This window comes from Bufo bufo, chromosome 3 (assembly GCF_905171765.1).
Source record: "Bufo bufo chromosome 3, aBufBuf1.1, whole genome shotgun sequence".
In the NCBI taxonomy this organism is placed as follows: Eukaryota; Metazoa; Chordata; class Amphibia; order Anura; family Bufonidae; genus Bufo; species Bufo bufo.
The window spans coordinates 599,575,737-599,600,700 of NC_053391.1; the positions used below are offsets into that span (position 1 = coordinate 599,575,737).

The 24,964-nt window shown below is 43.9% G+C and overlaps 1 protein-coding gene across 2 annotated transcripts in view; it reads left to right on the forward strand.

Annotated features, from left to right (window-relative positions):
• Positions 1–9,801, forward strand: part of LOC120996164 (small cell adhesion glycoprotein) — a 68,014-nt gene extending 58,213 nt beyond the window's left edge. For both annotated transcript variants that reach the window (XM_040425918.1, XM_040425917.1), the window contains exons 2-4: positions 3,845–3,926; positions 6,704–6,781; positions 9,193–9,801. In XM_040425918.1, the coding sequence (XP_040281852.1) occupies positions 3,893–3,926; positions 6,704–6,781; positions 9,193–9,368 (288 nt within the window). In that variant the 5' untranslated portion in view covers positions 3,845–3,892 and the 3' untranslated portion in view covers positions 9,369–9,801. The remainder of the gene's footprint in view (positions 1–3,844; positions 3,927–6,703; positions 6,782–9,192) is intronic.
• The last annotated feature ends 15,163 nt before the right edge of the window (positions 9,802–24,964 follow it).

Here is a 24,964-nt window from a genome sequence, read left to right on the forward strand (position 1 = left end):
GAAATTTCGTAATATTGCTCTAACTTCGTCTCTTAGAATATTACGAATATTCTAAAAGACGAAGTTAGAGCAATATTAAGAAATTTCGTAAAATACACATATAGATTGTAATTTAGCTAATATAGTGCTATAATCCCTTTTTTTTCCTGTAATTTTTTTTGCCTCTTCTGAACCTAAGTTTTGTAAAATATGTACACTATTAAAAATTATTACTATAGCAGTATATTAGCTTAAATACAATCTGTGTATTTTACGAAATTTCGTAATATTGCTCTAACTTCGTCTTTTAGAATATTACGAATATTCTAAAAGACGAAGTTAGAGCAATATTAAGAACATTTGCAAAAGTCGAAATTGCGATGCGAGTAATATAACACGAAATAGTCGCATGAAGATTTCAACTTAGCACAGCTATATTCCATATTCTAGCCTAATATGGAATATAGCTGTGCTAACTTAGCACAGCTATATTCCATATTAGGCTAGAATATGGAATATAGCAGTGCTAAGTTTAAATCTTCATGCGACTATTTCGTGTTATATTACTCGCATCGCAATTTCGACTTTTGCAAATGTTCTTAATATTGCTCTAACTTCGTCTTTTAGAATATTCGTAATATTCTAAGAGACGAAGTTATAGCAATATTACGAAATTTCGTAAAATACACATTAGCCTAGCCATAGTCATTAGCATAGGAACGTTGCCTTATACTATCAAGATAAATTTTCGCAATATGCGAAAAAATAATTTCGCGATAATTGGAATAATTGCGAATATTCGATTTCGACGAATATAACACGAATATTCATGCGAAATATCGCGAAATCGAATATGGCACCTCCCGCTCATCACTAATAAATAGCCACTGTGAGCAATCGTCCACTGCCGCTGTCTGCCTGTCATCATGTACTGTATGGCTGCTGCTTCCCGTACTGCCATTACCCCTATGCAGCTGCACATCTGCCTTGTCTGTTTGTGTTTACCCATCGCTATATATGTCGGAGTTACTCTGACATTATTTACTTGTTTATTTGCTGTCATTGTGTTTGAGACTTAAAGCGGGAGGAGGGCGAGTAGAAAAAAGTTCTAGGAAAGACCTCTGAGTGTCATACCAATTTTAAGGCCAATTGGAGCACTTTTGATTCCGTTAGAATCAATTTGGACCTAAATTAAATTGTTTGACTCAGCCCTGAAACAATTTTCAAGAAACCTTTTACTCTAGTGCACCTCAGATTTAAAGTGCTATCCCACCTGGATATTTGACACCTAGATGGGATACGCCATAAATATCTAATAATAAATATCTAATAGGTGCGATGAAATCTGCATGTAAGGCATCATGCACATGGCCGTTGCCCAGCCGTGCCTGTGTTTTGGCCCGCAAACAGCACTTGAATGAAACAGAAGCACTACGGAGTGTTTCTGTGGGGTTTCTCTCCGTGCCTCCACACTGCAACATGTTCTATATTATTTTTTTTTTTTTTTTTTTTTTGCGGTGCAAATGGATCATGGACCCACTCAAGTTGACTGGGTCTGGATACATCTGTGGAATCCGCACGGGTAAGGCTACTTTCACACTAGCGTTCGGGTGTCCGCTCATGCGCTCCGTTTGAAGGGGCTCACGAGTGGGCCCGAACGCATCCGTCTGGCCCCAATGCATTCTCAGTGGAGGCGGATCCACTGAGAATGCATCCGCCTGCCAGCGCTCAGCCTCCGCTCCGCTTAGTGAGCGGACACCTGAACGCTGCTTGCAGCGTTCGGGTGTCCGCCTGGCCGTGCGGAGGCGAGCGGATCCGTCCAGACTTACAATGTAAGTCAATGGGGACGGATCCGCTTGAAGATGACACCATATGGCTCAATCTTCAAGCGGATCCGTTCCCCATTGACTTTCAATGTAAAGTCTGAACAGATCCGCTCAGGCTACTTTCATACTTAGAAAATTTTCTAAGTTTTAATGCAGACGGATCCGTTCTGAACGGATGCGAACGTCTGCATTATCGGAGCGGATCCGTCTGATGAAACCTCAGACGGATCCGCTCCGAACGCTAGTGTGAAAGTAGCCTAACATTGCGGTCCCTAATGCGTGTGCATAAGCCCTAATGTGGATTTTGCTGGCCCCATCTCTCCAATGTGGTGCCCAGGCAGTGGCTGCCATGGCCTGTCCTGGAAGCCCCATAGCACATTAGTCCAGGGCTCGACAAATCCCAGGCGCCTCACATGGCTGCCCCCCCAGTAATTCGGGGCACTCCGCCGCCTATACGTGGACTTCTCGGACAGTCTGGCAGGGAAGGAGTTACCCGGATCCACCCCGCCCGCTCACTGGATGCTGCTCGTGGCTAGAGACCTCGGCTTCTCTAGTGGGCATTCCTTCTCCCTGGCTGTAGCGCTGTCCAATCGCGCAGGGAGAAGGAACGCCCAGGAGAGAAGATGATTTCTCCTCCCCATTTCTCTGATAGCAATTAGCATATTGAGCAGGAGACGGATAATGGGGCACGGCTGGTGAACGGAGCGGCGCCCAGGAATAATAGTAAGTGCTGGGACATCTCTGGGCGCTGCTCTGTGTAGCCTGCTACTTAAATTCTGGACCCATATAAGGTCGTCTTTAACACCTAATACAAGAGGCAGGTGCTGGCAGCAGAATCGCATAGCTGGCACCCTGCCTCTGACAAAGAGCTGCGATCAGCGGCAGTTAACTGCCGCTGATCTGCTGCCAGTACCCGCTTCCTGTATTAAGGGTTAATTATCATTGGTGGCACAGTGCGCCCGCCCCTCAACCCCCAGTATTAAAATCATTGGTGGCAGTGGCCACAGGGTCTCCTCCCCTTCTCATTGGTGGCAGTGGCAGCTTCTGATCGTAGCCCCAGCTGTGTAATCATGGGGCTCCGATCAGTTACCATGGCAGCCAGGACGCTACTGAAGCCCTGGCTACCATAGTCGGCTCCCTGCTGCTGTGTACACAGAGCACAGAGCAGCAGGGACAGTGTGAAGTCCTATTCACCCTGATAGAGCTCTATTAGGGTGAATAGGACAAGGGATTAAAAGATCCCAGGTTCTGGCCCCTAAGGGGGAAATGGTTATTAAATAAGTGTAATAAATAAACACCAAAATATTAAGTATAAATCACCCCCTTTCCCAATTTCACATATAAAATATATAAACAATAAATAAATAAACATATCCCGTATTGCCACGTCAGAAAAGTCCAAACTATTAAAATATTTTAAAAAATCAATGCGGTGAACAGAAAAAAATAAATCTGCGTGATTCGCCATTTTTTTTTTAAAATGCGGAATGCACGTGGCTTTTTTTGTTCTTTCGCGTGGTATCGAGTATCGCAATACTTTTTTATGGTATCGAATCAAAAATTCTACTCTGCACACTGCCGCTGTATATGTGTGGTCGGTTCTGTACACTGCCACTGTATATGTTATTGCCCAGGTTGTTTGTTTGGTTCTAGACTTCTTTATATGTTAATTTAAGAGGTGTTATTTTTGTCGCTGAAAATAAGGCTTTATAAGGTTTAAAAAAAAAAAAAACTTTTTGTAGCCGGCTCCTAGATTCCAAAGAAATTTGTCAATCCCTGGTTTAGTCACTATTATATCTGTGCATGCAGTGGGGTCATGACTATCACTGGCCAGGGACTGAGGGTACACGCAGTACGGGCCTGTCAGAAGGTGCCCATAGCTTCCCTGCTGTATTTTCACCTTTTGCCCAGTGTGTCACGTTATATTGTAAAATGGCATGAATCCAAACTTGAATTTTACCAAGACTTTTTATAGGGGTTTATAAAGAGGGTTTCTCCAAGCTCATTAACCTACATTGCCTATGATTTACTATTTGCAGGATTTACCACAATATACACCAGGCTGACTACTGAAAGGAGGTTTAATTATGGTACTTTTAACCACCGTGACTTTTCCTACAGGTAAGACTACGTTCTTTTATGGCCCTTGCTGCCCAAATTCATTACTTTGGGTAAAGAAATGAAAGGCAGCGCCCTCCTGGCACCTGTTCAGCTCTTCATGTTAGTATTGTAGATTGGAGTGCATTTTACAGCAGCATCCGTAGATGTACAATGGCAGTCTTTTTGCCATTTTTACTGGCAGCATAATATTTTTTATATACCAGTTATCAATGTGCCCTCAGCGTGCCTGGAATTCATCTGACACGCACCACAGCCCAAAACCATTGTGTTAAATACTAACTAGCTCTTCTACCGGTTCTACAGTTAGACCGGCAACAAAATAATTGTATTGGACATGTGTCAGAGAGAACCGGTTATCAGGACTTGGGCCCCTAAACTGTTGCCAAGCTGTTATCCAGGAGGATGGGTCCACAGTGATGATCCTGCAGGTTCTGAGTTAATCTACATACGTCAGAGAAAAAAGTTTGCTGTATTTCAAAATATATCGGGCTCTTCCAAGAGCAGCTCCTCAATGGCTCCTGACACACATTGGGTTACAGAAATCTGACTGGTACTGACTCTTAGAAACCTCCAAGATCATCGTTCAGAAGCGGTTACTTTTCTGGATAACAGGTTAGTGCAGTTCAGGTGTCTAAATCCGGCTGACAGCCTCACGTAAGGATATATCCACATAACCTGCAGAATTTCGGTTATCTGCAGCAGGAAAAAAAAGGTTTTAAATGTATTTATTTTTGGCTGATTTCACACTAGCATATTTGTAATCTGTATATGGTGTGTTGTGTATTTTATGTACCGAAATCCTCTGCTAATGTTAATGAACGGGCTATTCATATGGGTGTATAATTTCCGTCAGTATTTGAAATCCGCAGCATGTCTGAGTTTTGTGCGTATTTGTTTCCAAATACGCACATTACAGTCTATAGGAGTGCATCAAAAATGCAGGGAGGAAGGAATACACACATAAATCCTGAAGCAATACTGATAGTATATCATCAGTAATCCAGAGCCAGAATACTGACTGATTTCAATACACTTGTGTGAAAGCGGCCTTAGTCTGGGTTCACATCTGCGCTGTTCCAGCGGAGGAACATACTGTCTGAGTTCATGGTATCCAGTCTGGCATAGCTGGATACCACCATTCACTGGTGGATCCCCATTCAGTGTAATGGGATTGGGCGGTAATCCAGCCGCTCTGATGCATATATGCTGACTTTCGGCCGGACAAAAATGTTGCGTGTCGTACAACGAAAAAGTCGCATATTAGATATAAAGTCACACGTCTACCTGCCAATGTGACCATTTTAACAGTTGTTACACTGCCCAACACAAAGGAGACTATAACAGAACTATGCCACCCCTACAGTGGAGTAAAAATTTGAATATTTTTGCGCATAATTCATGCCTAAAGGAGGTACACCTACAGAAGTAGGCCAAAAAATTTGCTGAAAAACGGCTTTAGACCTCTTGCACACGACTATGGCTTTTTCTGTATTTTGCGGTCCATTTTAAATGGATTATTTTTGTTTTTGTTTTAGTAGTGTTTGGTTTCCGTTTATGATCAGTTTTTTTGCAGATCAGAAACGGAAGCATACAATGTTTAAACAGTAAGTACATAAAAAAAAAATTGGGCTGGGCATAACATTTTCAATAGATGGTTCCGCAAAAACGGAACGGCTACGGAAGACATACAGATGCATCTCATTTTTTTTGCGGAACCATTGACTTGAATAGAGCCACAGAACGTGATTTGCGGGCAATAATAGGACCTGTTCTATCTTGGAACGGAAGGCATACGGAGTACCTTCCGTTGTTTTTGCCGACCAAGTGAATGGTTCCGCAAACGGAACGCACAAAGACCAGAAACTGGGGAAAAGAAACGTTCATGTGCAAGAGGCCTTAGTCTAAAGTTGAAAATTGTCGAATGAGGTGCAAATGCCTCCAAAACAGGCACTTTCTTTAGTAAATTCACATCTGCAGCATTTCAATCACGTGTGGACCTGTCGTTGCTTCTGTAAGGAGCGTGTGTTGGTTTCATCATTGGTGTCTTACTATGGACACACTGGCACATTTTGATGGGGCTGCCCTGATCTCTGCTTGCATCCTCTGATCTTTGAAATATGAAAGTTGAAATCTGGTTATGTGCAAAAACACTTTACGTGGTCTACACCAGAGCTCATACAGGAGGCCCCCCGCTGACTGATGTTCCCATTTACACCAGGTTCACGTAGAGCGGTTTGTAACACTTTTTGGTTACTCAGTCGCTATGGATGTGTAATGCAACAACTATTACTTTGCATCCTTACATCCATCCTAAAGACACACTGGGGAAGATCTATCAAAACTGGTGTAAAGGGAAACTTGTAGCAACCAATCGGGTTCCACCTTTCATTTTTCAGAGCTCCTTGAATGAAAGGTGGAATCTGATTGGTTGCTATGTGCAAGTAATCCAGTTTTCCTTTGCACCACTCTTGATAAATCTCCCCAATGTGTGCACCAGGTGGACTTGGCAAAACGTGTGCAAAGGAAGTGGAACAGGAGCTCATGCAACCTAACTGGCAGGTATACTATACTATACTATACTGTACTATATTCCTATAGTGCAATGCATTTCGTTTCCGTTTTTAAGCCAAAACAACAAAACTGTGCAAATCTTTTCAGTTTAGTACCATATGCCCATCTAGTGGCCCTAATTTGAAGGTGCAGGGTTTGAATTTTTTGTAATTACTCCAGAAGACAAGCATTGCATTACTATATTGTGTCAAATTTTATTTATTTAGGGCAATCTCCATCAGACATGAAGGAAACCACAAGCTCTTCATCTGGCATGGACAGTTTTGACAAATCTCTCGTTGGAGGTAATGGACCACTGGAGTTTTACAATTCCAAAACCGGTGGCGATGTTGGACCTAGATGTTTGTACTTGATTAACAGATTGGCCATGTTAAAGATGGTTTGATTCCAGTTATCTGTTTAGAGAATAGGATGTTGAACAATTTTCTAATATACATCTATTTAAAATGCAAACCTTTTATTATCGTAGTGATGTCATCAAAGGTCCTATTGCTCACAGCACAGATGAAGACAGAAGAGATGCCGGCTGCGCGAACAAGTGGATTAAGGGGAGTTAAATATATATATTTTTTTTTTTAACTCCCCTTAATCCACTTGTTCGCGCAGCCGACATCTCTTCTGTCTTCATCTGTGCTGTGAGCAATAGGACCTTTGACGTCACTACGCTCATCACATGATCCATCACCATAGTGATGGATCATGTGATTGCATCAAAGGTCCTATTGCTCACAGATGAAGACAGAAGAGATGCCAAGCTGCGCAAACAACTGGATTAAAGGTGAGTTAAATTATTATTTTTTAACCCCTCCAGCCCTATTGTACTATGCATTCTGTATTCAGAATGCTATTATTTTCCCTTATAACCATGTTATAAGGGGAAATAATAATGATCGGGTCCCCATCCCGATCGTCGCCTAGCAACCGTGCGTGAAAATCGCACCGCTTCCGCACTTGCTTGCGGATGCTTGAGATTTTCACGCAACACCATTCATTTCTATGGGGCCTGCGTTACGTGAAAAACGCACAAAGAGGAGCATGCTGCGATTTTTCACGCAACACACAAGTGATGTGTGAAAATCACCCCTCGTGTGCACAGCCCCATAGAAATTAATGGGTCAGGATTCAGTGCGGGTGCAATGCGTTCACCTCGCGCATCGCATCCGTGTGGAATACTCACCCGTGTGAAAGAGGCCTAAGTATAGTGTAATGTATTTTAGAAAAAAGATTGTCTATTATAATTAAATGGTTAAAGTTTAAAAAAAAAATAAAAAAATTCCATTGAAACTAAAATGGCAAGAATAAAATCTCCACATATTTGGTATCGCCATGTCTGTAATTACCTGCACTACGCAGTCATGTAATTTATCCTGTATGGTGAACGCTGTAAAAAAAAAAAAAAAATGCCAGAATTGCTGCTCTTTGCTTATTCGCCACTGGGGATGAGCGAATTTCATATTTTGAAATTCGTTTGCGCTTTGTTTGGTGGTAAAAGCAGAATTGTGTTATGGATTCCATTACCACGGACCATAGCGCAATTCTATGACTGAATGCCTTTAGAGGCATTCCGTCATAATAGAAGTCTGAGTCCTCTCCTGCATAACGGAAATGGGACAGATCCATTATGCAGCCCATAGACTTCTATTATGACAGAATGAATAACAGAATGCCTCTAAAGGCATTCCGTCATATAATTGCGTTATGGTCCGTGGTAATGGAATCCATAACGCAATTCTGCTTTTACCACCAAACAAAGCACAAACCAATTTCATAACACGAAATTCGCTCATCCCTATTCGCCACCCAATGAATGGAAAGCAATCTGTCAGTAAAAAAATAAAAAATGTATTCCATGAAAATGGTTTCTCTTACGGCTTGTTCACACGAAGTCCGCAATGCACGGGCACCGTCCGTGGGGCAGCCGCTTGAGGATTGCAGACCCATTCTTGCAGACCCATTCTTTCTCGTAAAAAGCGCATGTTCCATCTTTTTGCGGTGCAGAGGCACAGAACGGAACCCCAGAAAGCGTTCTGTGTTTCCGTTCCGCATCTACGGATTTGCTGACCCATTGAAGTGAATGAGTCCACATCCGTGATGCGGAATGCACACGGAACGGTGCCCATGTATTGCAGATCCGCAAATGCGGTCCGCAATACGGCAACGGGCAGCACACGTTCGTGTGAATGAACCCTTAGGCTACATTCACACTAACGTATTTTGTTTCCGTGTCCCTTCCCTTTTTTTTTTTTTTTTTTTTCCAGATAGGATGCAGAACCAATTATTTCAATGGGTCTGCAAAAAAAAAAAAATGCGGACATCACACCGTATGTCCGTTCCGTAGCCCCGCGAACAAAATGGAACATGTCCTATTCTTGTCTGTTTTTTTTTGTTTTTGTTACAATGGATCTGCAAAAAAAATGGATGCCATACGGATGTCATCTGTTTTTTAGCGGATCCACAATTTGCGGACCGCAAAACTCATCGGGCCGTGTGAATCTAGCCTTGCCCACAGGGTTTTTGTTTTTGAGGGAAGGGGGGGCTGGATGGGATGGGGATGACACTGCACTCTGTCAGTCCCATACACCTAAATGGGACTGCAAACCGAAATGCCCCCTTTTCTTCCCCTGCTTTCTGTAGCTTACATGTAGCAGGGTTGCCCTTTTATATTCAGTGCTGTAATCTGCCTTTTTTCTTCTAGGTGTAATAGCTGCTGTCCTCTTAACATTGCTGATTGTGCTGGTGCTGGCTTCAGTCTACTTGTACAAACACAAGGGCAGCTACCGAACCCACGAGACGGACGAGGAAGGGGAGGCACACAAGGCTTTACAAGTGAACAGTGACTCTGGTGAAGGAAAGCAGGAATACTTCATGTGATCTGCACCAGAAGTTATGGACTCAATCACTTTCCTATTTATTTGGTCTTCTGTCTCTGATCCAAACTAAGAAAAAATGTAATGGAGCATAGAGCACTCTGGATGCCTTGCTGTGGACACGTAGCTTTGCAACAATTCCCCCCACCCCCCTTTCTAGCAGCAGTTTGACACTATCCATACTGCATTTGTCCCCACCTAGGTATTATTTTTGCACCATGTGCTTTTACCACTTATGGTTATGGATGTAAATACCACAGTTTTTTTTTATTTTTAGTGATGTGATTTTTTTATTTTTTTTTGTAAAAACATTTGTGATACAAGAATCTCTTCTAATCATTAATTGTTTCTTGACAGTTGTGTTATTTTGCATCCATGTCAGATCCAACTTTTTCTGAAATAAAGTTTCTTACCTTCCTTTTATTAAAATAGCTTTTTGCCAGTACTATAGTTTGATTACTTTAAAGGGCATCTGTCAGCAGATCTGTACCTATGAAACTGGCTGACCTGTTACATGTGCGCTTGGCAGCTGACTATGTGTTGGGCCCATGGTCATATGTGCTCGCATTGCTGAGAAAAATGATGTTTTAATATATGCAAATAAACCTCTAGGAGCAACAGGGGCGTGGCCATTGCTCCTAGAGGCTCTGTTCTCTCTCAAATACTGTAGCTGCTCACTCTTCAGATTCTCAGGGCCAGGTATGATTGTTTGCACTGCCTGGCCTCGTCAAAGTGCAGAGGGTGAGGCAGTTGAAGAAAGAGCTGAGCCTCTAGGGTAACAACAATGCCCCGTTGCTCCTAGAGCTTCATTTGCATATATGAAACACCATTTTCCTCAGGAGTGCAGGCACATATGAACATGGGACCAACACAGATGTCTTCAGCTGCCACCTCCGAGACCCACACCTACACCAAGAACGGAGCAGAGAAGGTGGTGGCCAGAGGACCCTGGGTTTCTCTGGGTCCGGCCACCACTAAGCTCTCTCCCCATAGTACTGAATAGGAGCGCACCGCTGCTCCCAATTATTTCTATGGGGGGCAATGGAACTAGCTGAGCCAGCGAAATAAAGGGAGGCTGCGCTTGCACAGTGCGCCCTCCACAGCTTTCGGGCCTCTGGGACCCGCAGCTATCGGACAATGGGGGGGGGGGGCGGCATAACCTAGCGATATCCCCCCCATTGTCTGAGACCCCTTTAAGACTCCTGACATTAGATCTTTAGGCCTCATGCACGTGCCTGTCTCCATTTTGTGGTCCCCAAATTTTCGGATACACAGCATACAAATATCGTCAATGTGCATGCCACAGTTTCTTTCTAGAAATGGCTATTGTCCGCAAAGTGGAAAGAAAAATAGGACCTGTTCTGCAGAACGGCTACACGATGGCCTGAAAATCTACAGGAAGGTGGTACATACGGATTTGGCCACAGCATATCCATCCAATAGGGTATGTTGAGGACTTAAAATTTTCCCCTCCCCCACGACAGCACCACTGAGAGATGGCTCCACCTCCAAGGACAGGAAACCTGTAGCATAAAAAAGGTGGAGCCACTCTCCCACCTCAGTGAGGTTTCCTGTCCCTGGAGCAGGAGACTTGTAGTTTTTATTTCTAGGAGGCCCATGGCTTGGAAGTCCTAGGAAAGCCTAGAGAGTCATGGGTCTTACCAGCCTGAGACCGGGTGCTGGGTCTGTTTAGGGACGATGGAGGTCGGTCCGGGGCCGATTCTTCATTCCAGAGGCTGAGGACACCGGTCCCTCAAAGGAGTGAGACCGCGTGGGGCCGCACGAGCGGCTCGCATGGAACACGCCAGAGGGCGATAGTTCCGGGTGCGCACGTGTGTGCTGCAGACTGCCGACGCAGGAGCAGTGGAACGCACCGGAGCAGGAACCGGAAGTCGCGGAATGACGTCACAGAGGTGAGACGTGCGTTCCAGATACAAGTTCTGGTCAGGTGCCCGAAAATAAAAGGGGAGACCAGGCGGTGCAGCGTTCTCAGTGTTGGCAGGCACTATTGAACCTGCAGAGATTTCTCCTAACGCTGGGCTGCTAGTCATTTTTCCTTTCAGAAAGCACTCTGCATCCGGACCAGGTTGGTGACTTCTGGCACAAGAAAGCTCCCAGGGAACATGTGGAACTCTCCAAGGAGAGGTGCTGTTCCCTGCTTCATATTTATCCTAAAAACCTCTATGCCTCTAGGTATATTATGGAGGAGGACAAGAGGTCAGAAGAAGTGGACGCGGAAAAGCAGATGCCGGTATAGGATCTTCTGAGGGGGTAAGAGGCAACGGTTGATATAAATACTGATGGTGTTCTTTGTATCTGCTGTCATTTCTTAGGTACCACCTAAAAAGGTCGCATCAAAGAGAAAGAATAAGGAATGCGCACTATGTAGATGCCCCTTGTCCTCATCTTATTCTAAAAAATTATGCCAGGAATGTATTGACAGAACACTGGCAGAAGAGTCCCCGAATTTTATGAAGGGTATTAGAGCACTCATTAGATCGGAGGTTAAGGAGTCCCTTAAAACATCAAAAAAAAACTAAAAAAGCAGCGGAAAGAGTAGATTCAGAGGTGGAGTCAGTAGATGATAGTGAGGAGGATAAGGATGAAGAGTCTGAAGATTCATCCTTATCAGAAGACGAGAAAGAGAAAAAATTTCTGTTTCCAGTAACGGATACAGAAAAACTTCTGAAGACCATTAGAGCTACTTTGGAATTGGAAGACGTCAGAGAGGACATATCCATGGCCGATACAGTTTTTGAGGGACTACGGGAAAAGAAAAAGAGATGTTTTCCCTTACATAAAAGCATATCAGCCCTAATAGATAAGGAATGGGAAAAACCTGACAGAAAGGCGTTCATAAGTAAAAATTTTAAAAGAAAATACCCTTTTGAGGAAGAGGCCACTATGTCCTGGGACAAGGCGCCCAAATTAGATGTGGCAATATCCAAGGTGTCTAGAAGATCTTCCCTACCATTCGAAGATATGGGGTTTTTGAAGGATCCATTAGATAAAAAAATAGACTCTTGCCTTAAAAATACATGGGAGGCATCTACGGCTTCCTTCAGGCCCAACATAGCCGCAACAGTCACAGCTAGGTCATTAGCCATCTGGCTTGAAAGACTAGAAGAACAGCTAAGGGACAAGTGTCCTAGGGAACAAATTCTAGCTTCTTTACCCACCTTACAGAAGGCGGCGGATTTTTTATCCGACGCCTCGGTTGAGGCGGTTCGTTTATCAGCCAGGTCTGCTTCCATCTCTAATTCAGGCCGTAGAGCTTTATGGCTGAAGAACTGGAGGGGAGGAGACATGGCTTCTAAGCAGCGCTTATGTGGTATTCCCTGTCAGGGTCAATTCCTGTTTGGCCCAGAGCTGGATGCTCTCCTAGAGAAAGCAGCGGATAGGAAAAAGAGGATGCCACAGGAATCCTCTTTTTCACAGTTTAGACCCTACAGGCGTCCCTTTCGGAATGCATCAAAATTTCAGGGAAGAGGACAGTCAGGAGACAGGGATCAGTTCACCAGACCCAGGGGGTCAGGAGGTAGGGGCTTTATGTTCGGGAACTCCTCCTCCCAGAAGGATAAGATGTCCAAAAAATGACGCCAGACTACAGGTAGGGGGGAGATTAAGATTCTTCCTTCCTGCCTGGAAGGATATAGCAGGTATTTGGGTCACAAATATTATGAAGGAAGGTTTAAGACTGCAATTCAAGAGACATTACCCACAAAGATTTGTGGTCACCAGGGAATCCAAAAGATTGACAGAAGAGGTAGATCAATTAATAGTCAAAAAGGTGTTGATACCAGTACCAGAAATGGAGTGGGGGAGAGGTTTTTACTCGACTCTGTTTTTGGTGAAATAACCGGACGTTCATTTCGGACTATAATAAATTTAAGACAATTAAACAAATCCCTAGTCATAAAAAAATTCAAAATGGAGACCATAAAATCGGCAATTCATTTAGTCTTCCAAGGGTGTTTCATGGCAGTGTTAGACCTAAAAGATGCATATCTGCATATTCCGGTGCATCCTTTCTTTCAGAAATTCCTGAGGGTGGCGGTAGTCAGGAACGGCAAGACCAGACATCTACAGTTCCAGGCTATGCCTTTCGGACTATCAAGCGCACCAAGAACCTTCACCAAGGTAATGGCAGAAGTGGCCTCATTTATCCGCAAGGAGGATATTCTTTTTCTGCCGTATCTAGACGACTTTTTAATAATAGCAGAATCACGAGAGAAGTGTCAGAAATCTGTCCGGAGAGTGATTCAGATTCTAGAGCATCTGGGGTGGATGATCAATATGAAAAAATCCAGATTAGAACCCAGCACGGTACAGACCTTTTTGGGATTGCAGCTAGATTCCCTGCGACAGAGGACCTTTCTTCCAGTAGAGAAAATAGAGAAGATTCGGAACGAGGCCCGGAAAGCTCAGAAAAATCCGGGAATGTCGGTCCGGAAAGCCATGTCTCTACTAGGCTTGATGACAGCTTGTATACCAGCGGTCCAGTGGGCACAGTTCCATTCAAGACAGCTGCAGGAGAATATTTTGGAGGTAACTGGACGGAAGGAGATTACCTTGGACTCCCAGATGATTCTGTGCAGGAGGACTCTTATCTCCCTCAGCTGGTGGTTGGAGGTAAAGAATTTAGATCAGGGTATCCCATGGAATTACCCAGATCCGGTAGTCATTACGACAGATGCCAGCCCGTGGGGGTGGGGGGCACACTTCCAAGATCAGTTAAGGCAGGGAAGGTGGTCCCCGTTACAGAGACTATTCTCTTCAAACAGGAAGGAGTTGAGAGCAGTGTTATTGGCCCTAAGAGCAGCCCTTCCAGAGATTCATCACCAGCATGTCAGGATCATGTCAGACAACAGGACGGTAGTGGCATACCTGAACCGGCAGGGAGGTACGAGATCCCGATCTTTAATGAGGGAGACAGAGTTGTTATTTTGGGAGATAAGAAGTCAGGTGACACACATATCCGCTCTTCATATAAGAGGAAGGGAGAATGTCCAGGCCGACTTTCTGAGTCGCCACCGACTAAGACAGGGAGAATGGTCTCTAGATCCCTTGATATTTGCAAAAATTGAAGGATTATGGGGGGTCCCAGAAATAGACCTCTTTGCCACCAGAGAGAACAGGCAGGTGGAGAAGTTTTGCTCTCTCAACCCTTACGAATCTCCGGTTGGGGTGGATGCCTTCCTTTTGGAATAGAAGTTTCATCTAGGGTATGCCTTTCCCCCTCTTCAGCTCCTTCCCAGGGTGCTCAGGAAAATCAGAGAGGAGAGGTCGGACATGATAGTGGTCGCCCCCTTTTGGCCAAAGAGGGCATGGTTCTCCCTCCTCAGGTCCATGTCAGTAGTGGAACCTTGGGTTCTCCCCGAGATCCCGAATCTCCTAAGGCAGGGCCCAGTAATGCATCCGGAGGTAGAGTCCCTGCATCTCACTGCTTGGAGATTGAAAGGGCACACTTAATCAAGGAAGGTTTTTCAGAGGCTCTCGTTTCCACAATACTGAAAAGCAGGAAAAAAGTGACCAACACGATTTATGCTAGAATTTGGAAAAAATTCTTATCCTTTGCAGGCCTCGACATTAATGTTTGGCCAGAAAGGATTTCCACTAGACAGGTGTTGGAATTTTTACAACAGGGATTAACCTTAGGTTTAGCGAAAAGCACCCTAAAGGTTCAAGTTTCAGCCCTCTCGGGATTAAGTGGTAGAAGTCTGGCCATGGATCCCTGGATAGTCAGATTTTTCAGGGCAGTAGATAGGATTGTTCCAGTGAGGGGGCCTAGGTTTCCTCCCTGGGATCTGAATTTAGTTCTGAAAGCCTTAACTTGTCATCCATTTGAGCCTATCGGGGATAGCTCCATAAAAAATCTAACTCTAAAACTGGTGATTCTGATAGCCCTCACTTCAGCACGAAGAGTTAGTGAGATCCAGGCCCTGTCCATTAATCCACCGTTTATGACTATACGAGAGGATAGGGTAGTGTTAAGGCCAGACCCAAAATTCGTTCCTAAAGTCCCTTCTAAGACCAACAGATTACAGGAGATAGTTCTCCCAGTTTTTTTTCCAGATCCAAAGAATGAGGATGAAAAGAAATGGCATCTCCTAGATGTAAGAAGGTGCCTGATCCAGTACCTAGAAAGATCCAGGGACTGGAGAAAGTCCTCATCTTTGTTGATCCTACATGCAGGGGTTAGGAGAGGTAATGCTGCCTCTAAGAGTACCATCGCTAGATGGATTCGAGAGTTGATTTCTCTAGCATACTCTTGTTCTGGGGTTTCTCCTCCACTATCCTTGAAGGCTCACTCTACCAGAGCGGTATCTACCTCCTGGGCAGAAAGGTCCAGTGTGTCAGTTGATCAGATTTGTAGAGCTGCCACCTGGGCTTCTCCTTCTACCTTTTATAGGCACTATAGATTACAACTTGATTCTATATCTGACCTCCTTTTCGGTACAAAGGTGTTAGAAGTTGGTACCCACCCTTAGTTTCTATGAAATCTCTCTCAGTGGTGCTGTCGTGGGGGAGGGGAAAAATGATGATTACACTTACCGGTAATCGGATTTTCCTGACCCCACGACAGCACCCATATAATTCCCTCCCTAAGGTGGTGGTTGGTGTTAAGATTTCACGTGGTGATATGCAAAAAAAAAAAAAAAAAAAAGTATTTAGATATTGTATTAACCAAAGGGGAGTCCCTCTCATACTCTGTAAACCCACTGAGGTGGGAGAGTGGCTCCACCTTTTTTATGCTACAGGTTTCCTGTCCTTGGAGGCGGAGCCATCTCTCAGTGGTGCTGTCGTGGGGTCAGGAAAATCCGATTACCGGTAAGTGTAATCATCATTTTCACAAAGCTATTAGTTTTTTTTTTTTTTTGTTTTAGTTTTTTTATGCTGTACATTAAAGGGGGTTTTCCAAGATTTCAATACTGATTTACTTTTATGATCAGTGGGGGTCCGACACCCACGACCCCAGCCGATCAGCTGCACAAGAAGGCACTAGCACTCTTCACAGCTTTCCATAGGCCTAGTCACCACACGTTCATCTGTCACGTGGCCTAGGTGCAGCTCAGCCTCATATATAAGTGAATGGGGCTGAGCCCGAGTGCGATACCAAGCACAGCTGCTTATACAAAGTGCGGCGCTGTGATCTGTAAGCTGTGAAAAGGCTGCAACACTCACAGGAGTACCGCTGCCTTCTCAGACAGCTAATCAGCAGAAGTCCCGGATGTCGAACCCCCACCGATCAAATACTGATGACTAGGCTTGAGCTTAAGTCTACTTTTACACTAGCGTTTTTGCTGGATCTGGCAGGGTTCAGCAAAAACTCTTCCGTTTCTGATAATAAAACCATCTGCATCTGTTATGAACGTATCCCGTTGTATTATCTTTAACATTACTAAGACGGATCTGTCATGAACTCCATTGAAAGTCAAAGGAGAACTGATCCATTTTCTACTATGTCAGAGAAAACTGATCTGTCCCCATTGACTTGCATTGTGGATTATGATGGATCCGTCTTGCTCCGCATCCCATGACTGAAAGAAAACCGCAGCATCTCCGATATGGGAACGGAATGTACTTTGGAGCATTCCGTTCTGTTCAGTTCAGTTTTGTCCCCATTGACAATGGGGACAAAACGGAAGTGTTTTTTCCCAGTATTGAGACCCTATGATGGATCTCAATACCGAAAAATATTAACGCTAGTGTGAAAGCTGCCTGAGTCGACAGATCTGAAGTCGATAAGTTCAAACGCTTCGTTTTAATGCTCTACAATGCAGGCAAAATTCGTTTTAACTGAATTCGCGTGAGGCTTCAGTGAATGAATTCAGTAATTACTTCTGCGTCTTTTAAAAACACGTAAAATTTGGAAGCCGAAGTCTGATTTGGTAACTCTGTACCAAACCAGACTTCTGATTTGATATTTTGAAATGTTTTTAAAGATGCAGAAGTGATTACCGAATTCATTCACCGAAGTCTCATGCGACTTCAGCTGAAACTAATTTGGCCTCCAGCAGTCGGAAGCAAAATTGAGTTTGGTTTTAAAGTGGATTAAACTAAGTCGAGCTCAACTTTGCGAATAACTAACTTTGGCTCATCAGAGCCCATACATTTTAGTACTGTACAGAAGTTTTGAATGATGCGACTTCGGATGTAACATCCAAAGCTCTCTTCGCTCATCAGTATTAAAATCTCAGAAAACCCTTTTAATGGTATGTGAGTGTACGTTAGGATTTTTTAAAAATTTTTAAGGATAAGAGTTGGTGTGAGTAATAGCACCATTTGTGGCCATTTACAGAGCTGTGAGAAAGTATTTGCTCCTTCTATTTTGTATTTGTCACACTTCTTTCAGATAATCAAACTCCTTTTAATATTGGTGAAAAATATAGTCCAAGTCCATGCACAGTTGGTCCCTGGCCGGGTCCGCATTATATGGGTACTGGCCATGTGCTCACCGCATCACGGATGTGGACCCATTGACTTGAATGGGTCTGCAATCTGCGCTTCCGTGTTTCTCTCCGTGCCCCCTCACCACCAAAATAATAGAACATGTTCCCCTGCTGGGCCTGTATTGCAGGTCCGCAATATACGGGCAACGGCTGTGTGCTCACCGCATCACAGGTGCGAACCCATTCACTTGAATGGTTGCGCAATCTGGAAAGTGCGGAACGGAAGCACTACGGAGCGCTTCCGTGGTGTTTCTGTCAATGCCTCCACACCGCAAAAAAAAATAGGACATGTTCTATTTTTTTTTTTTTTTTGCGGTGTGGACGGATCACGGACACATTCAAGTTAAAAGGGTCTGGATCTGTCTACAGAACCTCCGAGCAACGGCCGTGTGCATGATTCCTAAAGCTGATATTCTCTGCGTTAAAACAAGACCAAATATATCTTGAGTTAGCGCCCCTAGAGGAATCTCGGTGAAAGCTACATATGACTGTAACTTTTATTCCTAACCTGATTTCTAAGTGCTCTAACTCACAATATACCATAACTAGAGCCTAAGATATTCCTAAGGCCTATTGCACACGACCGTATGGCTTTTTCAGTGTTTTGCGGTCCGTTTTTCACGGATCCGTTGTTCCGTTTTTTGTTTCCGTTTCTGTTCCGTTTTTCCGTTCCGTTTTTCTGTATGGCATATACAGTAATTACATAGATAAAATTGGGCTGGGCATAACATTTTCAATAGATGTTTCAGCAAAAAAAGGAACGGAAACGGAAGACATACGGATGCATTTCCGTATGTGTTCCGTTTTTTTTGCGGACCCATTGACTTGAATGGAGCCACGGACTGTGATTTGCGGGCAATAATAGGACATGTTCTATGTTAAAACGGAACGGAAATACGGAAACGGAATGCATACGGAGTGCATTCCGGGTTTTTTGCGGACCCATTGAAATGAATGGTTCTGTATACGGACCGTAAAAAACGTCCGTGTGCAATAGGCCTAAGCCTGAGTTACCTAAGGCTAGGTCTACACAACGACATTTGTCGCACGACAAGGCACAACTACACTGCAACATTTGTCGCACCAATGTCGCGTGGCAATTTTTATAATGGCAGTCTATGGTGTCGCACTGTGACGCGACAGTCGCAGCATGTTGCAGTGTGACACCATAGACTGCCATTATAAAAATTATTGCGCGACATTGGTGCAACAAAATGTCACGCAACAAATGACGTCGTGTAGACCTAGCCTAAATGTGGACACCGTTGTCAGCAGTATGTGAGGGCAACTACAATCAGGTTGTCAGCTTTCAGGAAATATATAGGTTTTGGGAGTGCACTTACTTTTCAAGGACTATAAGGCCCCTTGCAGATGCGCGTGTGTCACTCTGCGAGTCCAGTCCGCAGCGCAGATACCAGCACTGATGGGGTCACATAGCATTATATTGATTTATGATGCTATGTAACCCTTACAGTTCTGGAATGTATTGGATAACACTGGCAGCATTATGTCGGTGGTATCCAATACATTCTGGTGGTTACTATTGATGGCTATGGGTTCATAGAGCTTAGATCCACTGTTCAGCCTCATTCACACGTCAGTGGTTCACGGATGTGTGCTGTACGTGTTCTCCACGGACAGCACACGTCCCTATTCATTTTAATGTGTGTATTCACACATCAGTGTTTTAGCACGGTCCGTTTTTTTTTTAGCACGGATGCAAGCTCTATTTTGTGTTTAAATCTTTTTATTATTTTAATACAAAAGACATAATTGACATCCATCTCATTTAGGCATAATAGTAGCATGTCAAAAACAAGAACCGTAACATGCACCTGTTCCAATGTCTGCAAGCTCTATTTTGTCCATGTTCACGGATCCATTACACCCATTAAAGTCTATGGGTCCGTGAAAACCACGGATGCCATCCGTGTTTCACAGATCATTAAAAAGCGATTCATTGAAAATTATTTTTCAGCTGTTCAGTGTCAGTGAAACATGGATGCAACACGGACCCAACACGGATCTGTCACGGGAGAAAACACTGATTGAACAATGTCCATGTTACCACTGATCCAAAACTGTGCCGGACGTCTGCATGAGGCATTCCTTGGGAGGAGTTCAGCAGGATTGAGCCTCGGTGCACTTGAAACAGTCAGCAGCTGGAATGGGGGCGATTCCCCTCTCCTTACCGCAGCTTCGTATCCAGGGGTTGGCAGAAGCTGCATGACCATATTGGTGTTTGCTTTGTCAGCACATTAGTATAATTCTATGCAGGGGTTCAGGCAGGCTGCCTCAAGAGTTTTAATTGTTCCCTTGATTTTTATTGAGAAACAGCCACCGTTCTGGTTTGTCAGAGGCCGAGCCAGATCTTTTCCAGGTCTAACACCCTGTAGTTTGCTTTGTGTGAATAATTGGGTAGCTCAGGTGACAGTACCACCTGTTATTTAACCCTTTTAGGCAACTATGATTTTGTGCACGTGGTGGTTTAGTGACCCTAACTTATTTGTTTTACTACCAAAACTACCTTATTTGTTTTACTTGACAATCAGGGCTTTATATTCGCATGTATGTTTTTGTTTTTTTTTAGGTTTAATTTGCAGGAAAACAGCAAATTCTTATTATAAAAGAAATTTTTTTAATTATAGCTTTTTATTTCTTAAATATTAAAACCGACACAAATTAATTATTGCAATGGGTTCCCTATTTTGTGACAATTGTTTTGATATAGAACGTATAGGTTTGAGTGACTATGGCGGCGGTTTCTGTTAGCGACGGCATTTTTTTTATTTTTTATTTATATTTTAATTTATTTTTGGCGCATAATATGTCCCCAGGAGGTCATTGCTTTTATTTTTTTTACTGTTTCCACTGTAACTGTGGCATCCACAGGAGCTAACAGAGGGGGTGGCTTGGCTGCCCTCTGGTACCACTCTCCTGCTGGCATAGGAGAAGGCAGAAACTGTAATAAACCGCTCCTGCCTTCTCCTCGGGGTCCCCGCTGTGTCTGACAGCCAGGACCCGACCTGCTCCTGCTAGGTTGCAAGAGTTTTACTCCCAGTGCTGATCAGCCTGAACGTTTATATATGTGCTATCTGCACAGGGTATGTGCATATAGGACGTGTATATCCAGTGGGCAGTCAGGAAGGGGTTAATCAGGACTGGTTGTTAGATTTAAATGTTATGCTGCTTTCGAATGACAAGTTTGCAAACCTAAAATCACACAAGTCTAGTAACCTTTCTTAGTTCTGTCTGACTTAGGCCTCATGCACACGTCCGTTGTTTTGGTCCGCATCCGAGCCGCAGTTTTTGCGGCTTGGATGCGGACCCATTCACTTCAATAGGGCAGCAAAAGATGCGGACAGAACTCCGTGCGCTGTCCGCATCCGTTGCTCCGTACCGTGGCCCCGCAAAAAAAATATAACCTGTCCTATTCTTGTCCGTTTTTTGCGGAAAAGAATAGGCAGTTATGTTAATGGCTGTCCGCGCCGTTCCGCAAATTGCGGAACGCACACAGACGCCATCCGTGTTTTGCAGATCCGCAATTTGCGGACTGCAAAACACACAACGGTCGTGTGCATGAGGCCTTAGGTGATTGCATTCAGTGGTTCAGTTTTTTTTTTTTCATGCGGATGCTATCAGTTTTGATGCGTTTTTCATGCACGTGAAAAAAAAAGAATTGCAAACAACATCTCCTAGCAACCATCAGTGAAAAACGCTTTGCATCCGGATACAATGCGTTTTTCACAGAAGCACCATTCACTTCTATGGGACCAGGGCTGCTCGAAAAACGCACAATATAGAACACGGTGAGAATTTTACGTAACGCAGAGAGATGAAGCGTGAAAAACAACTCATCACCCCCAGGGAGTTGTAATCTGGTAATGCTCCTATGGTGCTTTTATGAGGGAAAAATTGGAAGTAGACTAAGGCCTCATGCACACGACCGTTGTTTTATTCGGTGTCCGGTGTTCCATTTTTCGTGATTTTCTGCGGACCCATTGACTTTCAATGAGTCCGTTGAAAACTCGGCTAATGCATCGTTTGTCTTCCGCGTCCGTGGTTCCAGTCCGTCCAAAAAATATAACCTGTCCTATTTTTTTCACGGAAAACGGTTGGCAGACCCATTCAAGTCAATGGGACCGTGAAAAAACGTGGAGGCACACAAGATTGTCATCCGCGTCTGTTTTTTTCCTATCATTTGCATGGCAAACTTGACTTAGACTTTTTTTTTAACTTTCCTTCATGTCTGGTGATCCTCCAAAAATAAAGGAAGACACACGGAAACAAAAACGGATCACGGAACAACGGAACCCTGTTTTGCGGAACGGAACACAACAACGGTCGTGTGCATGAGGCCTTACTGGTAATTTGATTTCCAGGAATGCCTTATGACAGCACCCATACAACCTCTGCCTTATTAACTACTAATGTGAATTTAACCCCTTACCGACATCTGTAGATGTCGGGTCTTTAAAGATGGTGCCCACTCCGGAGCAGAGCAAGTGCCATAACAACCAGGTGACTGCTGTTTCACACAACAAACACCCATGGCTAATGTCCGCAATCGGCATTACATTTAACCCCTCAGATGCCGTGGTCAAATGTGACAACCTAAAACCTGTGTGTTTCCTGGGCAGGAACACCTCCCTGGGCCCTAGAAGGAAGTAATGAGTTTTCTGGCAATTCTGTTATGTATTCCGGTACCACGGGCCATAATGGAATTCTATGATGGAATGCCTTTCATCCCTTTAAGGACCTATGACGTAGGTGTACGTCATGGGTCCGATCCCTAAAAATGGCGCCCGCTCGCACGTGCAGCGAGCGCCTTAGCCGCAGGGTTTCTGCTATTTTAAATAGCAGAGAGCCGCGGTACATGTATGCGATCAGCCATAAGGCTGATAGCATACATCTTACCCTTCAGATGCCATGGTCAAATGAGATCGGGGAACCTGTTACCTTGCGCTAATTGACCGAAGCCTCAAGCCGGCTTCAGAGTCAATTAGATGTATATAGCAATACAGGCCACTAGGTGGCAGCCTTGTATTGATATAGTGCAAATTAAATCTTCAATGATGGCTATTTAGCCATCACTGAATACTATGGGCAATCGAATGATTGCCAGTTATTGTCACCCAACTTAAAAAAAAAGTAAAGAAAAACGTTTTTACAAATTTAAAAAAAAAACTAAAAGTTCAAATCACCCCCCTTTCCTTCAAATAAAAACACTTAACCAATAAAAAAAATAAACATCATGGGCATCGCCGCGTGCGAAAATGCCCATAAAAACAGCCAATTTGCAATTTTTTGTTACTTCAACTACCCAATAATTTTTTTATTAAAAGTGACCAAAAAGTCTTACACACACTTAAAATTGGTATCACTGAAAAAGAACAGATCGTCCCGCAAAAAATGAGCCCTCACACAGCCCCGTACACATAGCTACAAAAAAGTTATGGAAAAAAAAAAAATTCTTCAAAGGTTTTAAAAAAAAAATTCAGTATTAAAACGCAAGAAAAATTATAAAGTGTGGTATCGGTGGAACCGTACTGACCTGGAGAATGAAGATAACAGGTCAATTTTACTGCATAGTGTACAGTGTAAAAAAAAAAATAAATAACTTTATCAGAATTGCGTTTTTTTTTCCAATTCTACCCCATTTGGAATTTTTTTACCCGCTCCCTACTACATGGTATGCAACCGTAAATTGTGCCATTAGAAAGTACAAGTTGTCAGCAAAAAATAAGCCCTCATAAGGCTATGTGAATAGAAAAATAAAACAGTTTGGACTATGGGAAGGTGGGGAGTGAAAAAACGAATACGCAAAAATGGAAAATACCAGGGTCCTTAAGGGGTTAAGAGGCATTCCGTTATAGTAGAAGTTTATGGGCCACATAACGGATCCGTCTGGTTTATGTTATGCAAGAGTCCAAATTGGACTTGCAACTATTTAGCATATGATTAGATTCTTGTCATCTCGATCAGAGTCAAGCATGTTTTGACTGAAATCTGTTCCCAGGTCTCTTCTACACGTTCCCAATGTTGGTGCATACTGGTCAACTTACTTGGGTATGAATACAGCTTTTTCTTCAACTCTACCCACAAGTGTTCAATTGGGGTGAGATGTGGGGGCCTATCCTGCACCTCTAGTTCATTGTCTTCGAAGCATTCCTTCGCCTGTATGCTTCAGGTCGATGTCTTGCTGGAACACTATGTTACGAAGTAACTTGTCTTGTAGGATACTCACATATTGTATTGAGACCACCATCGATCCTGGTCAAGTATCCAACGCCTTTCGCTGTGAAACAACCTCATATCTCAGTAGGCTTCCTCCACCAAACTTGACAGTTGCTTCAATTTCTAGTTCAGTTAGCCCCCTTTTCCATTCCAGACTCATTTGCACCCATCACAGCCCAGTCTACTGACTTTCGTCTCATCACTCCAAATTACCAGTTTCCAATCTTCAACTGTCCACTGTTCGTACATTTTTGCAAACTCGAGCCAATGCTTCTTATACTGATCTTGAAGCCGAGGCTTCTTCACCTTTTTTCGGGCCACCATCCATACTTGGTGATTGCATGGACGTCTGTGATCTCACTATTACGAAGCATACAAGTAACCTCCACTGCCGTGTTTGTCTCACCAGAACTGATGGACCCTGTGAGGAGCTGACTAAGGGTCCATTCACACGTCCGTGTGTGTGGATCCGCAAAACACGGACATCTGCCATGTGCGTTCTGCATTTTGCGGACCGCACATCGCCGTTACTGAAAAGAAAATACCTATTCTTGTCCGCAATTGCGGACAAGAATAGGACATGTTCTATATTTTTCGGGATCGGAATTGCGGACCCGGAAGTGCAGATCCGCAATTCCGGATCCGGGCAGCACATCGTGATGCCTCATAGAAATGAATGGGAAATGTATTAGTGCCGGACCAATCCTTCTGGTCTGCGCATGCGCAAACCTTTAAAAATGTGAAAAGAAATAGAAACGGATCAGTTTGTCTGTATGACGGACGGAGAGACGGATCCGTTCTTGCAATGCATTTGTGAGACGGATCCGTCTACAAATGCTGTCTGTTTGCATGCAGATTGCCTGATCCGGCGACGGAACTGCTTGTCGGATCACTTTGCCACAAGTGTGAA